This window comes from Dreissena polymorpha, chromosome 4, assembly GCF_020536995.1.
Source record: "Dreissena polymorpha isolate Duluth1 chromosome 4, UMN_Dpol_1.0, whole genome shotgun sequence".
Classification (NCBI taxonomy): Eukaryota; Metazoa; Mollusca; class Bivalvia; order Myida; family Dreissenidae; genus Dreissena; species Dreissena polymorpha.
In genome coordinates, this window is record NC_068358.1 from 30,823,265 (window position 1) to 30,845,371 (window position 22,107).

Sequence of the window (22,107 nt, forward strand, 5' to 3'; positions counted from 1 at the left end):
TATAATTATACTAAAATATACTGATGTAGAAAATCGAAATAAGGACCAACTCAGATGTAGTGCCTCCAACGATATGTTCTATGATTATCTGTTGATATCTACGTAACATACATATGGGTTATCATTTCGTTTTTAGTGAAAGAGAAGACAGGACAAAGTCGCTACAGTACTACGAGGTCACAATCCAGCAGTATCTACCAGACACCTTCAAGCAATTTTTTAAAGTGACTCCTGCATTAATTGAACATTTGTGTCAAAAACTGTCAGATTGTCCAGAATTGTCTGAAAGAGTTGTTCCAGGTGGGAGAAAGCCTATTCCACTTGAGAAGAAAGTTTTAATGACTATTAGGTACCTGGTATCACAAGAAACTGTCAGAGAGCTCAGCGATTACTTTGGTGTAACAGAACATAGTTTTTTTCGATGCAAAAGACAGGTCATTACTGCTGAAAACGATAAACTTTTTACTAAGCTTGTCACCTGGCCTAAAGCAAACTGTTATCAAGATGTTGCCCAAAGATTTGATGATATGGGCGCTTATAGTTTTCCAAATGTTCTTGGGTGTATAGACGGCTGTCACATACCAATCACAGCCCCTCATTAAAGCCCTAATTGTTATTTTAACCGGAAACAGTTTCATTCTGTCATTCTGCAAGGTGTTTGTGTGCATGATTTAACATTTACAGACATTAATGTGGGCTGGCCCGGCAAAGTACATGACGCTAAAGTGCTACGGAATTCAAGTCTTTGGGAATCTGGCTTTCAAAAGAGTGATAATGGTAGATATCATTCATTAGGGGATGGTGCATATCCACTAAAGCAGTGGTTATTAACGCCTTACAGAGATAATGGACATTTATCACAATAGCAGGTTCGCTACAACATTTCCTTGTCATCAAAGCGCCAGGTCATTGAGAGAGCGTTTAAATTGCTGAAAGGGCGTTTTAGGAGATTGAAATATGTAAATATGAAATATATTGAAGAAATATGCAAGACAATTGTTGCTGCCTGTGTATTACATAACATTTGTATTATGGAACATGATGGTTTTGAAGACATCTTAAACAATGAGGATAATAGTCAAGTCCAATGTAATGATCCTCAGTTTTTTATGCAAAATGATGCGGAAGGTCAGCTTAAAAAAATTAATATAACAAACAGGCTACTTGTGTAAGAAAGTGATTATTCGAAACTAAAAGTACTTTTAAATATTCATGACTCAAACATTTACACTGGCGTTGTTTACATTTCTATTGATTATCCATACATGAAACGAATAGTCAGATTAAAAAAGAAACATATAACATGTATATTTGGTTTTACTTGTTTATTTCCGAAATATTGAACATATTACGAGTATAATGCGTATATCATTATGTCATGCCTGTGACAGCAGGTTTGAAACACCTGTCTGACAAAACTTATCAATTTGTTCCTCATATATCACAGTAAAATAAAAATCATATATCAATATGTTCTTCATATATCACAGTAAAATAAAAATATCACATGTATCAATATGTACCTCATATATCACAGTAAAATAACCAAGAGAGCCAAGATGGCCCTAGTTCGCTCACCTGAGACGAGTTGGCTCATTCAATCTTTACCTAATGTCAATCTTGACCTAGATATTGTCCAGACAAACACCATGGTCAAGTTTCATCATTATTGAATCAAAACTCTGGCTTATGGGGTGTTTTTGTGAGATTTGACCTGGTGACCTATATTTTGAGTTGACCCCCCTCCCTTACCAAACATTAAACTTCGCTTAGAAAAAAACAATAACCATGATTCATAAAATCTGAAACAAAATTGTGACCTCTAGAGTGTTTACAATGATTTTGTATAGTATAATGAAAATTTGGACACAATCTAAGGGCAATAATTATGGCATTACTTATGTGATTTTGCTCATTATAAAACTTGACCTATATCTTTCAGCAACTTTCATAAAGAATGCTTAAGAAGTGTGAATGCTAGAGTGTTTACAAACCAAATGTTAGCGGACGGACGGCAGACAAAGACCAATCCTAAAACTTCACCTGAGCAATCAGGTGAGCTAAAAGGTGTGTTACACCGCTCTCAGCCATTTTCCAACTTGTCAGAGAAATCAATAAAACCAATGTACTGACCAAGTTTCATGAAGATCGGCAAAGAAATGTGCCCTCTAGAGTGTTTACGAATAAATGTTAACGGACGGACAAGGCCCGGTCACAAAAGCTCACCTGAGCAATCAGGTGAGCTAAAAAGAACTAGAGCTTTGTCACAGACGTGACGAATACCCCCACATGTGGCAATGACACAGAATATTTTGCATGTGTCTTCACAAAATCATAGCAAACACCATGCTCAATATTTAAAACGCACTAAGTGACCCCGTGACCTAGTTTTTGACCTTGCATGGCCCATGTTCGAACTTGACCTACACATCATCTTGATACAACTTCTGACCAATTGTGTTGAAGATCGGATGAAAACTACTTGAATTAGACAGCGAACACCATGCTTAATGTGTAAAACATTCTACCGCTAAGTGACCCATGGCTCATGTTCAAACTTGGCATAGAGATCATCTATATAAAACTTCTGACCAAGTTTGGTGAAGATCGGAAGTAAACTACTTCAATTAGAGAGCGGACATCATGCTCGATGATTAAAACACACTTAGTGACCCCGTGACCTAGTTTTTGACCCAGCAAGACCAATGTTCGATCTTGGCCTCAAGATCATCTAGATAAAACTTCTGACCAAACTTGGGGAAGATCGGATGAAAACTACTTAAATTAGAGAGCGGACAACCAATACCGACCGACAGACAAGCTCACTCCTATATACCCCCCTAAACTTCGTTTGTGGAAGTATAAAAACAGTAATTGAAACATGTGGGCACAAAATACAACTGCGTATGGCACTTTGCATTAATACAGCCCAAACCTCTAAACTGTAACAGAAACAACTTTTAAACTGGAGTCCTCCTTATCAGAATTTCTGGTTCCATGAAATCATTTCCTACTAACTGAACAGTCTCTAATGCTAAATTACAATGGCAAGTTATTAAAACTGTGGATGAATATACGTTCAACTGCCGCTGCACATATCCCTGATACAATCACAAAGGTAAGAAAATCAAACATTTGAAGACAATGTTAAGTTATAATAAAAATATTAAAAGATAAAGAAAAAACCCTGTCATAACACATGACTAAGTAATCATATCATATGACTAAGATGTCATCTTAGTCATATGATATGACAACTTATATATGTGATATGACTACTTAGACGTGCTATGACATCTTAGTAATATGAAATGACATCTTAGTCATATGATATGATAACCATTACATGTGATATGACAACTAAGTCATGTGTTATGACGTGACATGTGATATGACATCTTAGTCATATGATAAGCCGAATTCGCCGCTCTCGATTGACCGGCGAGCAGGAAAGTAAAATGGCCGACAATGGCGCACATGTAAGTTAAGAAGAGTTTTTGTGGATTAAAATATGATAACTTAGATATGTGATATGACAACTTAGTCATGTGTTATGACAACTTACACATGTGATATGACATCTTAGACATATGATATGTTAACTTAGACATGTGATATGACAACTAAGTCATGTGTTATGACATCCTAGACATGTGATATGACATCTTAGCCATATGATAACTTAGACATGTGATATGACAACTTAGTCATGTGTTATGACAACTTAGAGGTGTGATATGACATCTTAGACATATGATATGCTAACTTAGACATGTGATATGACAACTAAGGCATGTGTTATGACATCCTAGACATGTGATATGACATCTTAGCCATATGATAACTTAGACATGTTATATGACAACTTAGTCATGTGTTATGACAAATTACACATGTGATACGAGATCTTAAGTCATATGATATGTTTACTTAGAAATGTGATATGACAACTAAGTCATGTGTTATGACATCTTAGACAGAAGATTTGACATCGTAGTCATATGATATGACAACTTAGACATGTTACCTGACATCGTAGTCATGTGTTATGAAATATTAGTCATATGATATGATAACTTAGTCATGTGATATGACATCTTAGATATGTGATATTACATATAAGACATGTATTATGACATGACTAAGATGTCATAACACATGGCTAAAATGTCATAACACATGTCTAAGATGTCATTTCACATGGCTAATATGTCATATCACAAGTCAAATATCTTTCTTCAATTAGGTATGTGATAACATCAACTGTTGAACAATATGTTAAACATAACATGAGAACATTTAAAGTCCTATGGCATTAGGCTGAATAAACTTAAAACAAGAAGTGATTGCGCCACCACAAATTATTATTTTTTAGGGTGTCTTTTAAAACGCCAATTAGTGAGTTCACAGCTTCAATATTCTGTTTGCGCAGACATCACAAATGCACGGGTCGTCCCCTGTTATTATATCTTCAAGATCACAATGAGCACAGTCTTCGTGAAATACTAGCCTGCACTCTGAACATCTAATTTAGATTCTGAAATAAAACACAAACATGATAGCAGGATTTTTAACAAGAGCCGTCCGCGGTTAGTGCACTCCAATTTACTCAGTGCTTGATAGTGTACTGGAAACCATTTATAACTAAGTTGCCTTCCTATTAGCTAAGGAAACTTCAGCGTACAGTTTATATAGTATTGACAGACCTGTACGCTGAAGCCAACCCCGTATCGAAAGTCAACCGAGTCGTAACATATTTATGTCACGCTATAAATCAAAGAAAGTTCATTTTATTGGATACATTTCTACATATATTGGTAAATGAATATAAAGTACTGCATCGGGGAATATTTTAAGGTTCAAATGTTTCAAATGCATCTTACAATAGATTAAAATAACTCCCACATCAGTCTGAAATTTACAAATTTGACGCCATTGTCGCTTTTTCACGTGACGAGTTTTCATTTGGATACTTTCGGATCGACCTTGACATTTTTTGCTGAAATTGTAAACATTACTTTCGTTTTCTGAAATCTATTATTTGTGATTAACAACTTACGTCTGGTGGATTATAAGACTAATTTCAGTGTGAATCAGGTAGTTTTAAATAATATTTACTTTGAGTTTGTATTTAAACTACAATTTGTTTACAAAACAAGCCAGAATAAGTTAAAATACCGGGAAATGTCATTCTGAATTTGAAAACACTTGAGCACACGGTATGTTACTAAAAATAGAAATAACGTCATATGACAGTGAAATCTCGGGAGATTCGCATTTCAAGAAGGTCTGTCACATCGCTGTTTTTCTCGATATCTAGATATCTTCAAAGATAGGCTGGTGACAGTTACAATGTAGCCACCCTACTATGTTTTTAATCTTGCACACTTTTATCTTTGAACTTTTATCTGTTAATCTGCACTAATATTTTATTCTTAACACAGTTTTCTTGACAGCGCCTCCCAATCATAGTCAGGATTGATTGTTCGGGAGTAACAAGTAGAGGTAGAAACATGTAAGAGCAGAATAGATAAATTTTAAATGTTTAAGATAGTATTTTGTGAAAGAATATATCAGTTAAATGTAAAAAATGTTAATCTTTCCGATCAAGTGGTTGATTTGGGCCAATAACTGCATTTAAAAGCTGTTTTGACCGGTCTTTGTTAACTGTCAACTTTTCAGGAATTTCTGGTTGACGTTCCTAATGGGGTTGTTTCATAACTATAAAGTCGCGCCATTCAAAAATCATAAAAAGCGACATTTAAAGTTATGGTAGCCAGAACTACCTTCCTATGTGAGTATATGCTTTTGGAAATGGAGCATTTATTTGGCAAAATTAAATTTAGGGTTATCTGCCCTTATGATATTGGTTCACTAAAACTATTTATCATGCATACTAAATAAGTATTTATTAATAACATGCAATGGGAAGACTTTTAGTACCTATATTGACCATCCACAAAGATCCTTGTGCGGTTGGAACTCTCTTGTGCAGTTAGACTTTCAATGCTATGTTGTGGTGCTTTTGTATGGCAAAGAAATCAGGTCCACCTTCCAAAATCACTAGAACTGAAATTTGTATAAACTATTATTATTAATAAACTTTGATATTTATATTATTGTGGACCTCCAAGGATATATTATAATACCAATTTGTTATGATCTTATCATATAAAAATAAAACATAATAACCCTTTGCATGCTGGGAAATTTGTCGTCTGCTAAAATGTCGTCTGCTGAATTTCTAAAATTAGCATTTTCTTCGATTTTTTTCAAAGAATACTATCAGCATAGCAAACAGTTTGGATCCAGATGAGACGCCACGTTCTGTGGCGTCTCATCTGGATCCAAACTGTTTGCAAAGGCCTTCAAAATTCGGTTCCCGCACTGAAAGAGTTAAGTAAATTGTTATACCTGGATATAAACATATTAGAATCGATTGGTAGCTGAGACGAACAATGATGGGACGAACTAAAATGAGGACAAATTAATATTTCTTTTCTATACTACATAAAAGCATTAAAAAACAATGCAAAATAGTGATACAATGCAGATGCTGTTAAAGCCTCGTTTTATGCTTCTGATAAGTGTCATCTAACCCTGGAAAGTAGATAAATTGATGCATTTTAATCCAAAAAAACTCTTCTTAACTTACATTTGCGCCATTGTCGGCCATTTTACTTTCCCGCTCGCCGGTCAATCGAGAGCGGCGAATTCGGCTTACGCCGGCTTGATTATTCGGCGCAAAATCGGATCGAAACAAGTGGTACGCCGGTTCTAGAACTTAGCCGGCCAGCGCCGGCGTACGCCGATTTGATGAATGAAGTCCACCCATCATGGTAAACTTGGCGATAGAAACATGCATCGCCTACACAAAATATGCATTAGGCGTTGGCCTTATACTGCCTAAAATACACATAAGAGCATGTTAAGCTTTTCAGGAGGTACATCTGAAGGACAGAACTCGAGCGATCGATGAAAGTCGTGAAGAAGTTATTGGCATATGTTCTATGTTGAACAACATCACCTACATACTTTGTTACATTTAGTAGAATCGATCGGTGACAATTTCCTTACGAATGAGACACAGTGAACGTTTCTACGACGAAGGACCAGCCATTAGATTACAGATACCTAATGAAAAAATAAATCATAACCGGTCGTTAAGATTTCGTCAGGGTTTAGGGAGTAATAATGTCGCAAATGATTGTTTCATATACTCTGAAATGAGGAAGTGGCTAAATGGTAGTAGTAACTTTTATGTTACAGATTATATGGCTTGGAACACGTACCAGGGATTTGTACACTGAACACGCTTTGATGTTTTGATTTAACATTGTAACATATCCGCCTGATAAGTGTAAACTGTATCTATTAATCGACCATATTTTTGAAATATTTACTTAAAGTAACATGGATTTGTTTACACACTAAACTAGCACTAAGCTCCGCACTCTACCTTGCTATTGATGATTGGAACATCGAACATCGAACTATTGCTTATTTCAATATATGTTTGGCGCACCGGGAATAGGCGGTGTTTTATTTAAAAAATAAATGGTCATATATATGCATTCCAAAGGTAATTAGTTATAGCTGATACTTCACATCATAACGAGTCAAATCCGAGCTCGCTTAGAAATAAATCTATCAATAAATAAATTGCATTTGGTGTTTAACAAATGCCATCCATATTTCACATGTGGTTTGCATAAACGTTTGCAAACTTTGAGCATTTTTGGTTCGACCGGTAGGAATGCATGCGAAAATGGTATGAGGGCACCCTGTCATCTGCGACTGGTAGGAATGCATGTTACAGTGGTACGTTTTTCATTGGGAATTTATCAATAAGTGCATACACTGTTTGGTTCAAAAAGGTTCATCAATTCAAGTTCGTTCCTGTGTACGTACTTGTGAAGATCTCAAGTGTGTTATTTAAATTCAATTGCCGTATTTGATACATTTGATTTAAAACATTCCTACCCTATGCAAAGCATAAGAGTGACACTATTGAACGAAAAGTTATAACTTGTTCGTTTTCGCTATTACCATTCATATGTTTGCAAGCGTTTCAAAGGACACATTGAAAATCTAGTGTGGATAAGAATACGTATTGTGTCATGAGATCTCTAAAACGCCCACGCTTTGACCTCTTATAATTCTAAGGTTTTATGAATAACGTGCATGCTGCGTTTTTTACTCACACACTGAATACGTCCCTCATATTATAAGTGATCAATATTAGTAGTTTCACGATTGGAGTCGCATGCACATATTGCAAAACCGTAAGGTTAAAGGAATAAATAAAGGTGTACAAGGCATTTGAAATCGATGAATTAATATTTTGATATTATGTAAACAGCAATTAAGTGTTTGTTTTTTCTTGGAATGAGAGTTCAAACATTATTTACTAGTAGTTTTACGATTTTATTAGAGTTACCATGTCTCTATCGTTTCCAGATCACGTATTTCTATATGAATCAATACATATTACAAAATAATGCAAAACTATGGTGTTATGTCGGACACAAGTATAGTTGAAAAGTCTCCCTTAAATCTTGGGCAGTTATTGTCATTTCTACTTAAAGCAGAATGAAAGTCAGCAAAAGTGCAAACCTTTCTGTATTCATACGGGCTGGCACAATAGCAAACATCTTGACAAAATAATCTGGGTAGCACTGTAGAAAGCTTTATGAATCTTTTCTATATTTGCTTTACTACAATGGATGTCTGGATTGAAAAGATTGTTTACGAATGATTTATTCAAGACCCATACGGAACTTTGTAATGAGGTGCTATCAAAACTACTTGACCATACAATAGTTGTCATTCCATGGGAAATCTCTAACGCACATATTAAACCAATAGCAATTCTAAGATCATATTTTATTGCAAAAGAAATAAATACACAAATATGTTCAAATGCGTAAAATAATATAACAATGGCGCGTCTAAAGAAAGAAAATTCATAACAAAATAATGTTGTGGTCGTTTGACAGACACGCATTAAACTGCACTGATGAATGACTACAAAATGCCGTTAAGGTTAATCAAGTGGAAGACGGGCGAATACGACAGCTATTAAGCTTGTCCGATAGAAAAACGAGTAGCGCAAGCCCATAACAGATCTGGAAAAAATAACCTTACGTACTGCTGCCTGCCATTTCTTTTCCACAATATAAACCACAATGCACTCTAGAAGCACACATGCTATTACTGATTACTGAACTGATTATTTTTTTTACATAAGACAACATTTAAAACAGCAATGAATCCGATAACAAGCGACATCCTGTCGTGTAAAATGTCTGTGGTCTAGATTCATTTTTAGCAACTGTCTTAGAAACGACAAGAGTAATTTGCGAAAAGTATCGTTTTTATTTCGCCTATGTTTATATGTTAATTATTAAACGCTGGGTATAAAGTATTTTGGTACCTTAAAACGAAAACAATGTGAAGTATTATCATACATGTTTTGAATATATCATATAAATACAAACAGTGTTACCGTCATCAGCAAATGAAAAATTTAAGTTACATTCAACAAACACAAAGTAATTAATAAGATAAAACCAAGAATCTGCAAACTGTCGAAGGACAAACATATATTGTTTCTTTGCGACAATATGTTTAATACAATACTAAAATAATATAAAAGCAAATCAATCAATGTACAACAACAACAACAACAACTACTACTACTACTACTACTACTTCTATTACTACTACTTTTACTACTACTATTACTACTACTACTACAATACTTCTATGAAATATCAGTAATTATTTATTATTTAAACAATAAAAAGAATAATATAAATACAATTTTACAAAGCATGTTTAAATAGCGTAAACAACAATTGATAATACTCTGTTAAAATCATAAACTATGTATACATGCGGCTTTAGCGATTGAAGCAACCGACAGCATAGATTCGTTAGTCCAAGAATAAGAATTCACCGTGAAAATGTTTTTCCAAACGTTGTCATTTCCAAAATACGAATTCCTGCGCAGTCGTCCAATTGTAAACAAATAAGTATTTTTTCAGTAAAGCGCAACCGCGCGTTTGAACGGTTAGAAAAATGTCGGATCAGTGTGGGGACTTCATAATACAAATGCGCGGTTGCACTTTACTGAAAAAATACTTATTTGTTTAAAAAGATCATGATACCTACAGAAAACTATGACGAATGTGCGGGCTCTCCATTTTATCCTATTAACAATGGTGAAATATTAAAAAAAAATCATTAAAAATATTAACTGGGTCGCGCTTTTCTCTCCCAACACAGATCTTAAAAAGTCACGTGGTAAAGGCACCGTGTAGAACTTTTCGCGCTCGATTTGCGCATTCGATCTGCGCAGGGAAATACTATATCCGGTTACTTCGTATATTTCCGAGAATGATCGTGAATATTTGTGGGGGGGGGGGGGGGGTTCTTTTTTTTCTGGAATGTCATGTTTGCGCAAAATAAAATAACAATATTTTAAAATATGTTTATAAATACCAAATATAAGGTCTTCAAAAACTGTCTCAGAACAAAATTCTTCTTTCTGTCTCCGTAAACACTCGTATCTTTTCGGCCTGGACCGTCAAGTGTGGAACTCATTCTCTCATGAATATGTAAACAATAAAAACTGTCGTAGCCAATACTTAGCAATTTTGCTTAAATATATTTTTTGTACTTTTTATACACTGTTATGTTATATAGTGATGTTCTGTATTTACAAGGCGGCTTATTGAGATCTGCGAAGAGCTACTTTTATTGCGCACGAATAAAGTGGTTATTCGGAGATTTGGGAATTTGATTTTCGGCAGCCAGGCAATTCGGATAGGCTCAGAACTGTGTATCATTACTATGTCCTTGGGGCTTCGCCCCAGGCCAAAATCGTATTTGAAAATGTAACGGTATAACAACTTACAAAATGTATGCTTTAATTAAAATTGGTTTGTTTACACACTGAAGTAGCGATAATGTCCGCATTCTTTGTTTGCTTTTAGCGGTTGGAACATTAAGCATGTAAGAAAACAAAAAAATCGTCCATAGGAAAACATAGGTAACAATTAAGATGTATTTTGAAGTATGTGGTATGTCTTTCAAAAGTGGCATACATGAAACGAAAGCACCGCTGCTGTATACTTTATTATTTCAACAGTTGTTCGGCTTCCAGGAAATTAGCTTAATGTGTTTTCTTTTTTAAACAAATGTTTATATTGTGTACATGCAGAAAACGTTCAGTTAATGCTGACACAATTTACCACGAGTAAAATCCGAGCTCGACTAGAAATAAAAAATATTAATAAGTGAATAATATTAATACTTTTTCCGATGCCGCCCATGTTTAAAAGGTGAGATAAATCAAACATTTGCGCAAGGTGATTTAGGTATTATTTCAATTTTAAATTACACATTACATAATTCAAGAAATGTAAAAAGCCGGCTCAAACAACAATAGAAAGTTTATCTCCATATTTATTACAATAAACGTATAACTTCACAATGCATGTATCACGATGTTTAGAAATATCTTAAATGCGCTTGAAAAAAAATTAATATTTTGATTACCAAAGCTTGTTCCCTTAAAAAAAAACAAGTATGCATTGTCTGTGTAAGTGTCAGTTATAAAATGGGTTAATTATCCGCATTGTGTTTATTTCTTTATCGTTATGATACTAAGAATAAGATTGCGTGCAGAAAACTTTATGGGGAAATTTATTACTGATTATTAAGAAGAAGGGAACATACTGTTTAAATGCCGAGTACATGCTATAACTAGAGCTACGCCCAGTGTTATTCTCAAATCGCCATTAAACTCAAAACAGCTAAACGTAAGTACCCAAGCTTCGACCGGTAGGAATATTTGCGTGCGTTTCGAAGGACAACTCTGCTTCAGATAAAACATCCGTATTGTGTTTTAAGACCTCTAAAGTTTCAACGCCTTTACCTCTTATATTTCCAATATTTTATTTACTGCATGTTACTGGTCTATGATAAAGACATTTAATTGTGTATCCCATAGTATACGTCATACAATATTAACAATACACTGGATAGCTACTACAATGCATAGCCGGATATTTACCTCCCCTTCTACTACCATTGTAAACATCATGTTGAATTTGCATCTGCATCATGCTAATAGATCGGTTATTACAAACAAATATTAATGTTTTATGCAGAGAACATATTTATATCGATCATCAGATGGGTTCTAATACGATCGGCGAAGATATTATTTCGAAATCGCGGTTTGTTTCAACGGTTTTCGTTTACTTCCGTATTCGTGGCCGCCATTTTGACCATAACAGGTCATGTGATAAATTTCTCGTTTTCGATATTTTTGGCGGTTAATTTGGCTTCCGGCAACAACAGTTCGACGAACAGAAGATCAGCGCACCTTTCAGTGTACATTATGCTTGCTTTTGCCATTTTATGCTTTTTCGTGCACATTTAAGACTGCCAGGTGTCAGAAAAATCAATAATTGAAATGTTTGTAAATGCGCTGGCAACGATTTATCTTTTGTGTTTCGTAATTTGATGTTTGTATTTTCCCGCCGATACGTTCACATGACCAAAAGTTGCAGCGCAAATGAATACGCGCTATTTTTAAAGCCAAGGGAAAGGTCAAAACAAGCATAAATTTAGATACCGGAAGTTATAAGATAGACCGGGAACAGAATTTACAATCAATTACAAAACGAAAATAGAGTTTCGACATTTCGATTGTTTTGAAAAAAAAGAAAGCGATTAATGGTTATTGTGAACGTAAAGGTAATTGGTTAATACTTACAAAGATTTTTAATTATTGTGTGATCTGTTGTTGTTTAATTATTACAGAACTATTGCTCATCAAGATAGAAGTATGGCTAGGTCGAATGTCAGCCCCGATAGTTTACAGTTTTGCTTACTTCGGCATGCGTTCGATTTGGATCGTTTTGATTTGACTTATTTCCCTCCTACTTCGTATACTTATTTCCCTTACACAAATAGATTGATTTTCCATTCAGCAAGCATTGGTTTATTATTTCGTTTCCTCACTGGTTTGCCATCAGAAGTGTCATTAGATTATGACATGGATTTGTTGTCATTTGAGGAAAATGTCACTGGACACCCAATATCTGTCTCCAGTGATGGTCATGATGACTATATAAATATCCCTCAAAATCAGGAGGAGGCATTTCAATATTATGATCCTTATGATTATGGGTGCTCATCTTCTGTAAGTGAGGTACATGAAGATGTGTCAATAGAAACTGGTTGTGAGTTTCATTCAGAAAGCTCGCAGCTTTTGTCTATTGACCTTTATTCTGATGTCACCGACGATGTCACTGAAATGTCTGACAGCTCTGTGGACATTGATTCATTTTAACAATGAAGTAATTAAATGTTCAAAAAAATGTCCACATATTTGTTTGATTTGTAAATAAAAAGGTTTGTTTCATGTAAACCCTTTGCATGCTGGTAAATTTGTCGTCTGCTAAAATGTCGTCTGCTGAATTTCTAAAATTAGCATTTTCTTCGATTTTTTTCAAAGAATATTATCAGAATAGCAAACAGTTTGGATCCTGATGAGACGCCACGTTTTGTGGCGTCTCATCTGGATCCAAACAGTTTGCAAAGGCCTTCCAAATTCGGTTCCCGCACTGAAAGGGTTAATGAATAATATTGAATGTATATTTTGTATTTTTTGACATTTTTCCAATATACTTATTTTTTTTAAAATTGCCCATTTAACAGTCTATAATGAATAGATCTATTCAATAACAATATATTGTATATATGTTTGGAATACTGAAACAGGAGGATTGTTTAATTACTATATTATTATGCTTGGTTATTTGTTTTTATTTATTCATATTTTTTATTTTAGTGTTTGTTTGGTTTCAGAATTTCGTTCTTTGTTTTGTTTGGTTTATATCGGGAGAGGACCAGACCAAGCCAGATTTCCATCAAATTTCTTGTTGTAAGTATCAATTTTTATTTTTGTATTATTTCAGAAATCATTGATATTTAAAAAAGAGTGATATAATTGAAAAACTGAAAGGGTTTGGATATCTTGAAACAGCTTAATATGTCAGAGAAACATGCAGCAGTTCCAACTCATTGGAAACAATAATTAAAAACCTAGAACGATTGCACCAACAATTTAAACATCTAAATAAGAGTAGAACAAGAGTGAAAGGGAAAGAAAATTTAGACAGATTTTTATCAAGCAAGTATGAATGCCCCCATAATCAATGTGGCAATGTAGCTTGTCATAAAGATGGTGCTCCTTTTTCAAATTCAGACCGCATGAGTTTAGAAGAAAGTACATATGAAAATATTGCTAAAGATTTATTAGTGGAACTTAATAACAAAACAAAAGAACATGAACATCTGATTTCCAATTTTCAAAATACATTAACAGAAAAAGACATGCTTAATATGAAAGTAAGTAGACAAGAGCTTGTTTTGGGCAGTCAACGGAAACAGTTAAAGCGCACAGGTAATAGAGAGATGTATTGGCGTGAAAAGGTGAGAAAAATGGAGGGTCAAGGCAAACGGGATGAAACACAGATGAATACACTTATAGAGAAAGTGAATAACTTGAAGCAAATAAACAGTGACAACAAGACATTAATTGATTCATTGATGAATGAAAATAATGAGCTTAAGGAACGTTCAGAAGAAATAAAGGAATCGGAAAATAATAACTTTTATGATAAAAGTAAAAATGCGTATGACTTAAACTTGCATTTATGTGTGTATGACTTACTTGACCATCATGTAGCATACAGTAATATTAGCCCAGTTATCCAAAGTGTCCTAAAGTTGATAAATAAAAAAACAGATAGATTACCAAGTCCCAGCACTATTGAGAAGAAGTCCTTAGAAAGAGGTTTACTAGCAAAAAAGCACTTGTCCATTCAAGCTGTTCAAAGTGAGAATACTACATTGTACAGTGATGAGGCAAGTAAGTTTTGATGTAAGTGGGGTGCATTTGCAACTAGTGATACTTCCGGAAATTATTTATTACTGGGATTGCGAGATATGGCAACTAAGTCTAGCCAAGACAAGCTTGATACTTTTAAAGAAATATTGAGTGATATTGACGATGCTTGCGACAGTGAAAATTCACCTGGACACAAAAAACTTTTAAACTTAAAAAATACCATGAGTGATCGCGGCCACTGAAAAAAAAATTAACGAACTACTGTGTGAATATAGGACAGAAATATTACCAAAGGTAATTGAACATTTTGAGGAGTTGACAAAACAAGAGCAAAGTGCTATCTCTAAAATGAACAACTTTTTCTGTGGTCTTCATACGCTTGTACACATGGCAGATGCTTCTAGTAAATGTCTAAATCTGGTTGAAAATGGTCATTTAAATGATAAAGACCCCATAAACAATCCCACATTTACTAAGGCTGGTCAGTCAGGCACCATACGTCTTTTATTAACAGCATGCAAGGCATTTACTAAGCGAGGCGACCAAAACAATGGCTGTCATTCTAAATTTATGACATTTTCATCAGAATTTTTACAGAAGCATGGGTTTCGAGGGCTACCCCTTCAACCTTTACGCGGTAACCGCTTTAATATTCTTTTTGTTAATGCTGGTCATGTTTTTTTCTTGCGTTCAGAAATGGAAAGATTTTTAACCAGTTGTTCTGTTTAAAACGGTCTATTAAAATCAGTGTTACGTGACTTGAAACAACCTTTTTTCATTGCTGGTTGTAAGGCACTTGGACTCACATCAAAGTTCGTAACAACTCCCTTGTGGAATGTATTAGAAAACAAAGAGATTTCTATTGAGATGATGAATGGCAGATATTTCAGACTGGTTAATTGTCTACGAGTGTGCGTTGAAAACCTGGATGGATTTATTGCTGGTGAACTTGTCTAATATGATGACGTCCCATTTAAGAAGGACAAAATCTTTGAATGTTTAATAGAACAATCAGACATTGACCACCATGTGCTGGTTATCCTCAATGTGATTCTTCCAGCATTAATAAAGCTTATCCAAGTCCAGTATGCGGATCATTTACCAGGGGGAACGTATGAGCACCTCAGTAGCCGTGAAACGTCCAGTTCTGAGATATGAGATATATGCATATGCTGACCATGTTATGTCTTCAAAGCCCAATATAACAACACTGACTCTAGAATCGCATATCACTTTTTTATTGAACAAAACATCTGAGTGGCTTTCAAAACAGGAAGGTGCGTTGGAAATGGTGAGACAGAGTAGTCAGGAAGTACGATGTGAGAGAGAAAAGTTTAGAGCACGAGAAAAAGAAATCAGAACAAAACGAGAAATAAAACAACACGAAGAAATGGAAAAGAAAGAAGTTATAGAGATGAAAAGAATTGAAAAACTAGAAATTGAAACCAATCAAATGATGTTCTATGGATTATGGCAAACAGTAAACCAAGTTAATAATGAAATTGCTCAACTACATTCACAAAAAGATCAGGAGGAAGGTTTGAAAACTCAATTAAGGTTTAGGAAAAGTGTTTTTAAACAAACCAGTCTTAACAAAAATGTTTACAACTTTTCTAAAGTTGAAAATGGAAAAAGAGTGCAATTATCAGTTGAGGAATTGAAATTGAATGTCATATCACTTGTTAAAAGTGCATGTTTAATTCCTACACCTGAAAAATCTGACCCTCACCTTTTAGTTGGCAAGCACATTAAGCATAAATGGCTCGACAATGGCAATGTAATTTGATACACTGGTAAAGTCATATCACAGGTGAAAATTTGGAATCAATATGTAACCATATTTAAAGATTGCAAATTATTCATACATGTATTGATACGATTTAACAATATTGTTGTTATATTTCAGGTCCCAGGGTTCCCGTCGTGGTTTAACGTAAAGTATACGGACGACCTAGCGCGTTATGCTTTGGAGCTTGCCAAGGACTACGAGGCCGGGGATGTGGAAATTACGTATTAGGTAGATTTAGTCAGTTGTGATATTTTTTTAATTACCTTATATATAATGTACAAGTATCACATCATCTCATACATTCAATCTGATCAATATGCCAATTATTTAAAGCAAAAGTATTAAGTATGTGCAAATAACATAATATGAAAGCAATCCAATTGGATTAAAATTCATGTTTAAAGATTCAGTTTATCAATTTACTGTTCACACTCAAATTAATTTTGTAATGTCCGGTAAATAAATAAAAAAGTTATGCACATGTGCACTTAATTTGTTTTTACTGAGTTCAGGTCTGTGGATTTCTCTCTTGGTCCTGACACAGTCAATCTATTTGGTTCCACGTCCGAGACACACGACTATCTACGTTTGATATTTGGCTTGTCCACTGTTCATGAAATAGCCATGTGTCAGTCCACTGTACATGTAAAAGTCATGTGTTGGTCCAATTGTCATGAAATAGCCATTTTTGAAATTCCTATAAACAATTATTGTACTTAAATTTCAATATTTTATAATGTATGGTAACAGCGACCTTTTCGAGTTTTATATGTTATATGGAAAAGTATGTGGTTTAAGTTCTGCCATTGAAGATAGTGGTATTGAATCTTTAGATTGTTTCTTTTTTATGCTCCCTTCTTCGAAGAATATCGAAAAGGTATATTGTTTTTGGCCTGACTGTTATTGTATGTTTAATTGAATATTCATATATGATTTCAGCATTTGTTCCTTTGGTACAACATGGGCATTTGTTTCAATACCACCTCGTTTATTTGAGCTTTCCTTTGCTTCCACAGAGTCATCGCCTGCTAATTAAACAAATCTAAGCATTGAAACAAATGCTGAAATCTTGAACACTTCATAATTTGTGACCTGTCTAGTAATTGAAATACCATAATGTTTATACCATATTGTATGTACATACTATGCTAAACATGTTGCGTAAATCAAAAGAATGTATTCTCCAGAATTTTAACCTTAAAATCGTTATACTTGTATGTATTTCACATTATGGAAAATTGCTTTTCTTTATGTCGTTCCATAGTATGTGTATGGTTTGTATAAGTGTTTCCAATCGGTATTTTTAAAAGTGCTGAGCGTTACGGCTTACAATTGTTAGACAACTAAAACTGTTTATATACAATTGCAAGTTGGAGTTGGTATTGTAAATCACATTTTATGTGAATGTCCAGTTATAAGAGTTGTTGTTATTTGCAGTTTGAGAAACATGCATCAGTATGTATGTGTAATGTGCTTTTTTAGTGGATATATTTTGCTCAATACATTATAATAAATTGAAGTACATGAATGGCTTGATGATTTTTTCTTTTTCTTCCTTTAGATTCATTCACATTGTTGTTAATGTGTTTGTTTTTTTTATCACATTAATTTGTTTTTACCAAACGGTGCTGTAATTTATTTCTTTTTAATAGATGTCCACCTATTTTTAAGACATATTTGCAGTTCGGGAATGCTGGCAGACAAAAATTCATTTTTTTTTAATTTCAAAGGGCCATAACTCGGTCAAAAATGTTCCGATTTTTGTTTTGTTTGCATATATGTATTTCTCATGAAAACATCTTTCTTGTGATATATGACATGATAAGCTTTGCTGAAAAAAAAATTGGTGTGTAGTAGCTACACTGGATGATTAAAATTAATTTGCACTTAAAGATAGTATCACGTAATGTCCATCATGCATATTCTGAGTTTACCCTCGAGCCAAGTGCACATATTGCACAACTATAAGGTTAAAGAAAAAAGTTGAATTAAAATAGTTTAATTTGATATAAACTGTTATATAACCGTTGGTGTACACTGATAAATAATATTTTGTATAAATATACATATCAAAGACAAGTGACACATTGGATAAGATGGCATAGCCGGCAGCCGGTTACCATGATAACTTGTCATCAAACAAACATATTCAAATTTGTATATCCTTAACTACTAGTGTATATTAAAACTAACTTAAAACGAATATGGTGAACTAGTTTAATGGTTATCTTCACAAGGTATTTTATCGTTTACCAATTAAGTTATTACGCCGTAAAATCAAATTCGTAGAATTTGATTGCATGGAAGGTTCATTCATACAACATTTTTTAGGTTTGTATGCAATCTTCTTTGATGCAAACAAGTGAGCGAGATACATTTTTCCCTGATGGCGTAATGGCGTAATGTATTCATAACGCACAAAGGATATTGTATTGATTTAACGAGTAATAAGGAAATCGCTTTCCGATGTGTTTAGAGCAAAGTAAACTGATTGTAAAACAATTGGTTATTTTCTTGTTGAACATAAAATCTGTAAGCCTGTCAGCCCGAGAATATAGACACGAAATACAATGTATTGATATTTTATAGCAATACGTCTTATGAATCTAAAGAAAATTAGCAGAAATACAACCTTCATATGTTAACGAAATGAAAACACTTATAACCAAAGTAGAGAAGACAAACTTGTGATTCGAGTCATTACTAGTAAGCATAAGTAATTTCCTGTGGCGACAATGAATACATGTTCATATAGAATGCATTTTGTGAGTACGTGCTTCCGGATGATTATTACTCAATTATTGTAAAACAAAGCAGAGCATGTTAAATAAGAATGGTGCTTCCACATGGGCGTGGGGGTAGTGAGAAATGCCATGGACGTACGCAAACAAGGCAAGCTCTGTAGTCTCGCGCCGGCGCGCGCGCGAGCGCGCGCGCGCGCGAGCGCGCGCGCGCGCGGCGCGCGCGCGCGCGCGGAACGCGCGCGCGCGACGCGGAGAGAGGAGGGCGCGCGCGGCGCGCGCGCGCGCGCTCAGATAGCGAGCGCGCGCGTCTCGAGGCGCTCGCTCGCTCGCTCGCGCTCTCTCTCGCGGAGCTCTAATAATATATATATATATATATATATATATATATATATATATATAGAATATATATATATATATATATATATATATATATATATATATATATATATATATATATATATATATATATATAAATATATACACAGCCCACAGTGACCCGTTAGCTGAACATTTCTACACCGGACGGACATTCCATGGATGATTCCAAAAATGGGACTCGAAAAACTCAAACGGGTCTCTTCGGACGGTAGTTAGTACCGCCAAAACCATGAACAATTGTGGAAGCAAAACTAAGGACCATAACCGACCATATGGCATCAACGTGCAAGAATAAACGGGCACGTAAACAACGTTGACGCCGGAAATGCACGACGTCATTTCCGTTCATAATAAAACATCGGAAAATAAAAAATGGCCGCTGATGAAGACCGTGAGGTCGAAAGCTTCGGCAAAAATAATACAGCGTTTTTGTTTAAATACAACAAGGCTAATAGAGACTTTGTTATATATATATATATATATACAGGTTTGAACCACAGTCGGAACATCATCAAATATTTTTAACGCAAGTGTGACTTTTCTGTTTTTATTGATAATACACGAGTTTATTTACGTTTTTCGGCATTACATTTATTTTGTTTATTATTCATTATCGCTGGAGGGTAAATACACAAATTAAACTTCCTGAACACACTTTCATAACAATTCAGTCTATTCGTACATTAATGGTCGTTGTCGGATCGCAAGAACGATGTCATAACAGTGTTTATCCCTTTACAATTACTATTCGATAAGTCTTCCGGACGTATATGCACACGCCAACAAGCAATCACAACAAAGGATGTTGATCCCCTTATCCAATGTCGTTAGAGGAATTTATTTATTTTCAAACAATTATTTTCCTGATAATAGCAATTGCATTTAATTCTAAGTTACTTCATACATGTCACTTCCTATTGCTCAATAACTACAGATCATGTATACTATGGTTTATTTAACACGTTCAATTCATTGTGCCGTTAAAATTTCTGGAACATTTCAAATGCCTTTGTAGGCATACACACCAACTATCAGATTTTCAAACTCTATAAGCATAAGTATTTTAACGGTTTAAATAGTGGTATCAACTAAGTTTTATTTGACCTTTTAAAATATCTTAAACAATTTTGATTACATTTGACTACATGAAAACTTATATTGTTAAATTAAACATCTTTTTAGTATGTACTTTACTTTAAATGATTATTTTTAATCTTTAATTTATCCGAATAAACGACTGATAATGATTTTAGATAGCATTTGTGCATTCGTGCGTTTAGGCTTAATTTAAAAGAAGTGTCGTTTGCTTAAAATGTTTAACAAATGCGCTTATGTTTTCTGATGAATTTCGGCTTCAAAACTTTTACACACTGTATGAGTCAATGTTATTTTACATTTTTAATTATACACGTCATCTACTAACACAAAGATAATATAAAACTGGTCTTAAATTATGAACTTGGTATAATGGTATAATTATGTACCGGCAAAAAGGAATATTTGTGCTGACAATTAAAATGATTTATCAATAATTATATGAACGCAGTAACAAGAAAAACACGCATCCATAACCCATAATTAAGACAATCGGAGACAACCCGTTGCAAATGAGACTTGTGTTATGTTTCCGGCACACACTTACATCATCGTAATGTTGAAAGGAGATAATAATTCTTAATTATTTGATGTAAGCATTTCCCATTGTTACGTAAAATAAAAATAGACATTAAACGCCATGCTATTTAAAAATCGGCATTTATCTGTATGTCACATTTTGTTTATATTAAAAAAAATCGATTCAGATCATATGATATCTCACTAGATTGAATTGCGAGTAATACTTTTATTTTATGTAATGATATTATACGTATAAAAACATGTTTTTTCACTTATGTTCAGTTAATGAATAATAGAACCTCAAACATGTGTAATGAATACATACATATTCATACCATAAGCTTCTCTGCCAAAGAATCTTGTTAACATTACGCTGCAAAGAAAAATATAACTGTTGCTTACTCTTAACAGATTATTATCGTAATGGCATTTAGTTTCGTGGAAACAGCTGTACTCGTATCAGGAAATTAGTTAAACAGCATTGTGACATAGGAATAATGGCTATACTGAAAACGTGCAATTTTGTGCAATTATTTACCACTAAATATATATTACTTGCATATGTATACAATTAGTTACTTGTGACGTGAATTTGAAGTTAAGCTGACGATCTAATGGGCGTTATAATTAATAATGAACCTTCTTTG

At 34.2% G+C, this 22,107-nt stretch overlaps 2 protein-coding genes and 1 long non-coding RNA gene across 4 annotated transcripts in view; 1 reads left to right on the plus strand and 2 right to left on the minus strand.

Moving 5' to 3' along the window:
- The window catches only part of LOC127877972 (uncharacterized), a 1,615-nt gene extending 353 nt beyond the window's left edge, over positions 1-1,262 (plus strand). Inside the window, exon 2 of the mRNA XM_052424305.1 lies at positions 137-1,262. Coding sequence (XP_052280265.1) covers positions 137-602 — 466 coding nt within the window. The 3' untranslated portion in view covers positions 603-1,262. The remainder of the gene's footprint in view (positions 1-136) is intronic.
- The window catches only part of LOC127878320 (uncharacterized), an 85,944-nt gene that overhangs the window by 19,530 nt on the left and 44,307 nt on the right, over positions 1-22,107 (minus strand). The gene's annotated exons all lie outside the window — the stretch shown is intronic.
- Positions 1,311-6,772, minus strand: LOC127877973 (uncharacterized). Of its 2 annotated transcripts, none has more exons than XR_008048688.1 (3): positions 6,656-6,772; positions 5,944-6,069; positions 1,311-4,537 (listed from the first exon to the last, which is right to left on the minus strand). It is a non-coding gene; the product is annotated as an uncharacterized LOC127877973 (long non-coding RNA). The 2 variants fall into 2 exon arrangements; XR_008048689.1 differs by lacking the exon at positions 1,311-4,537 and adding an exon at positions 4,889-4,999.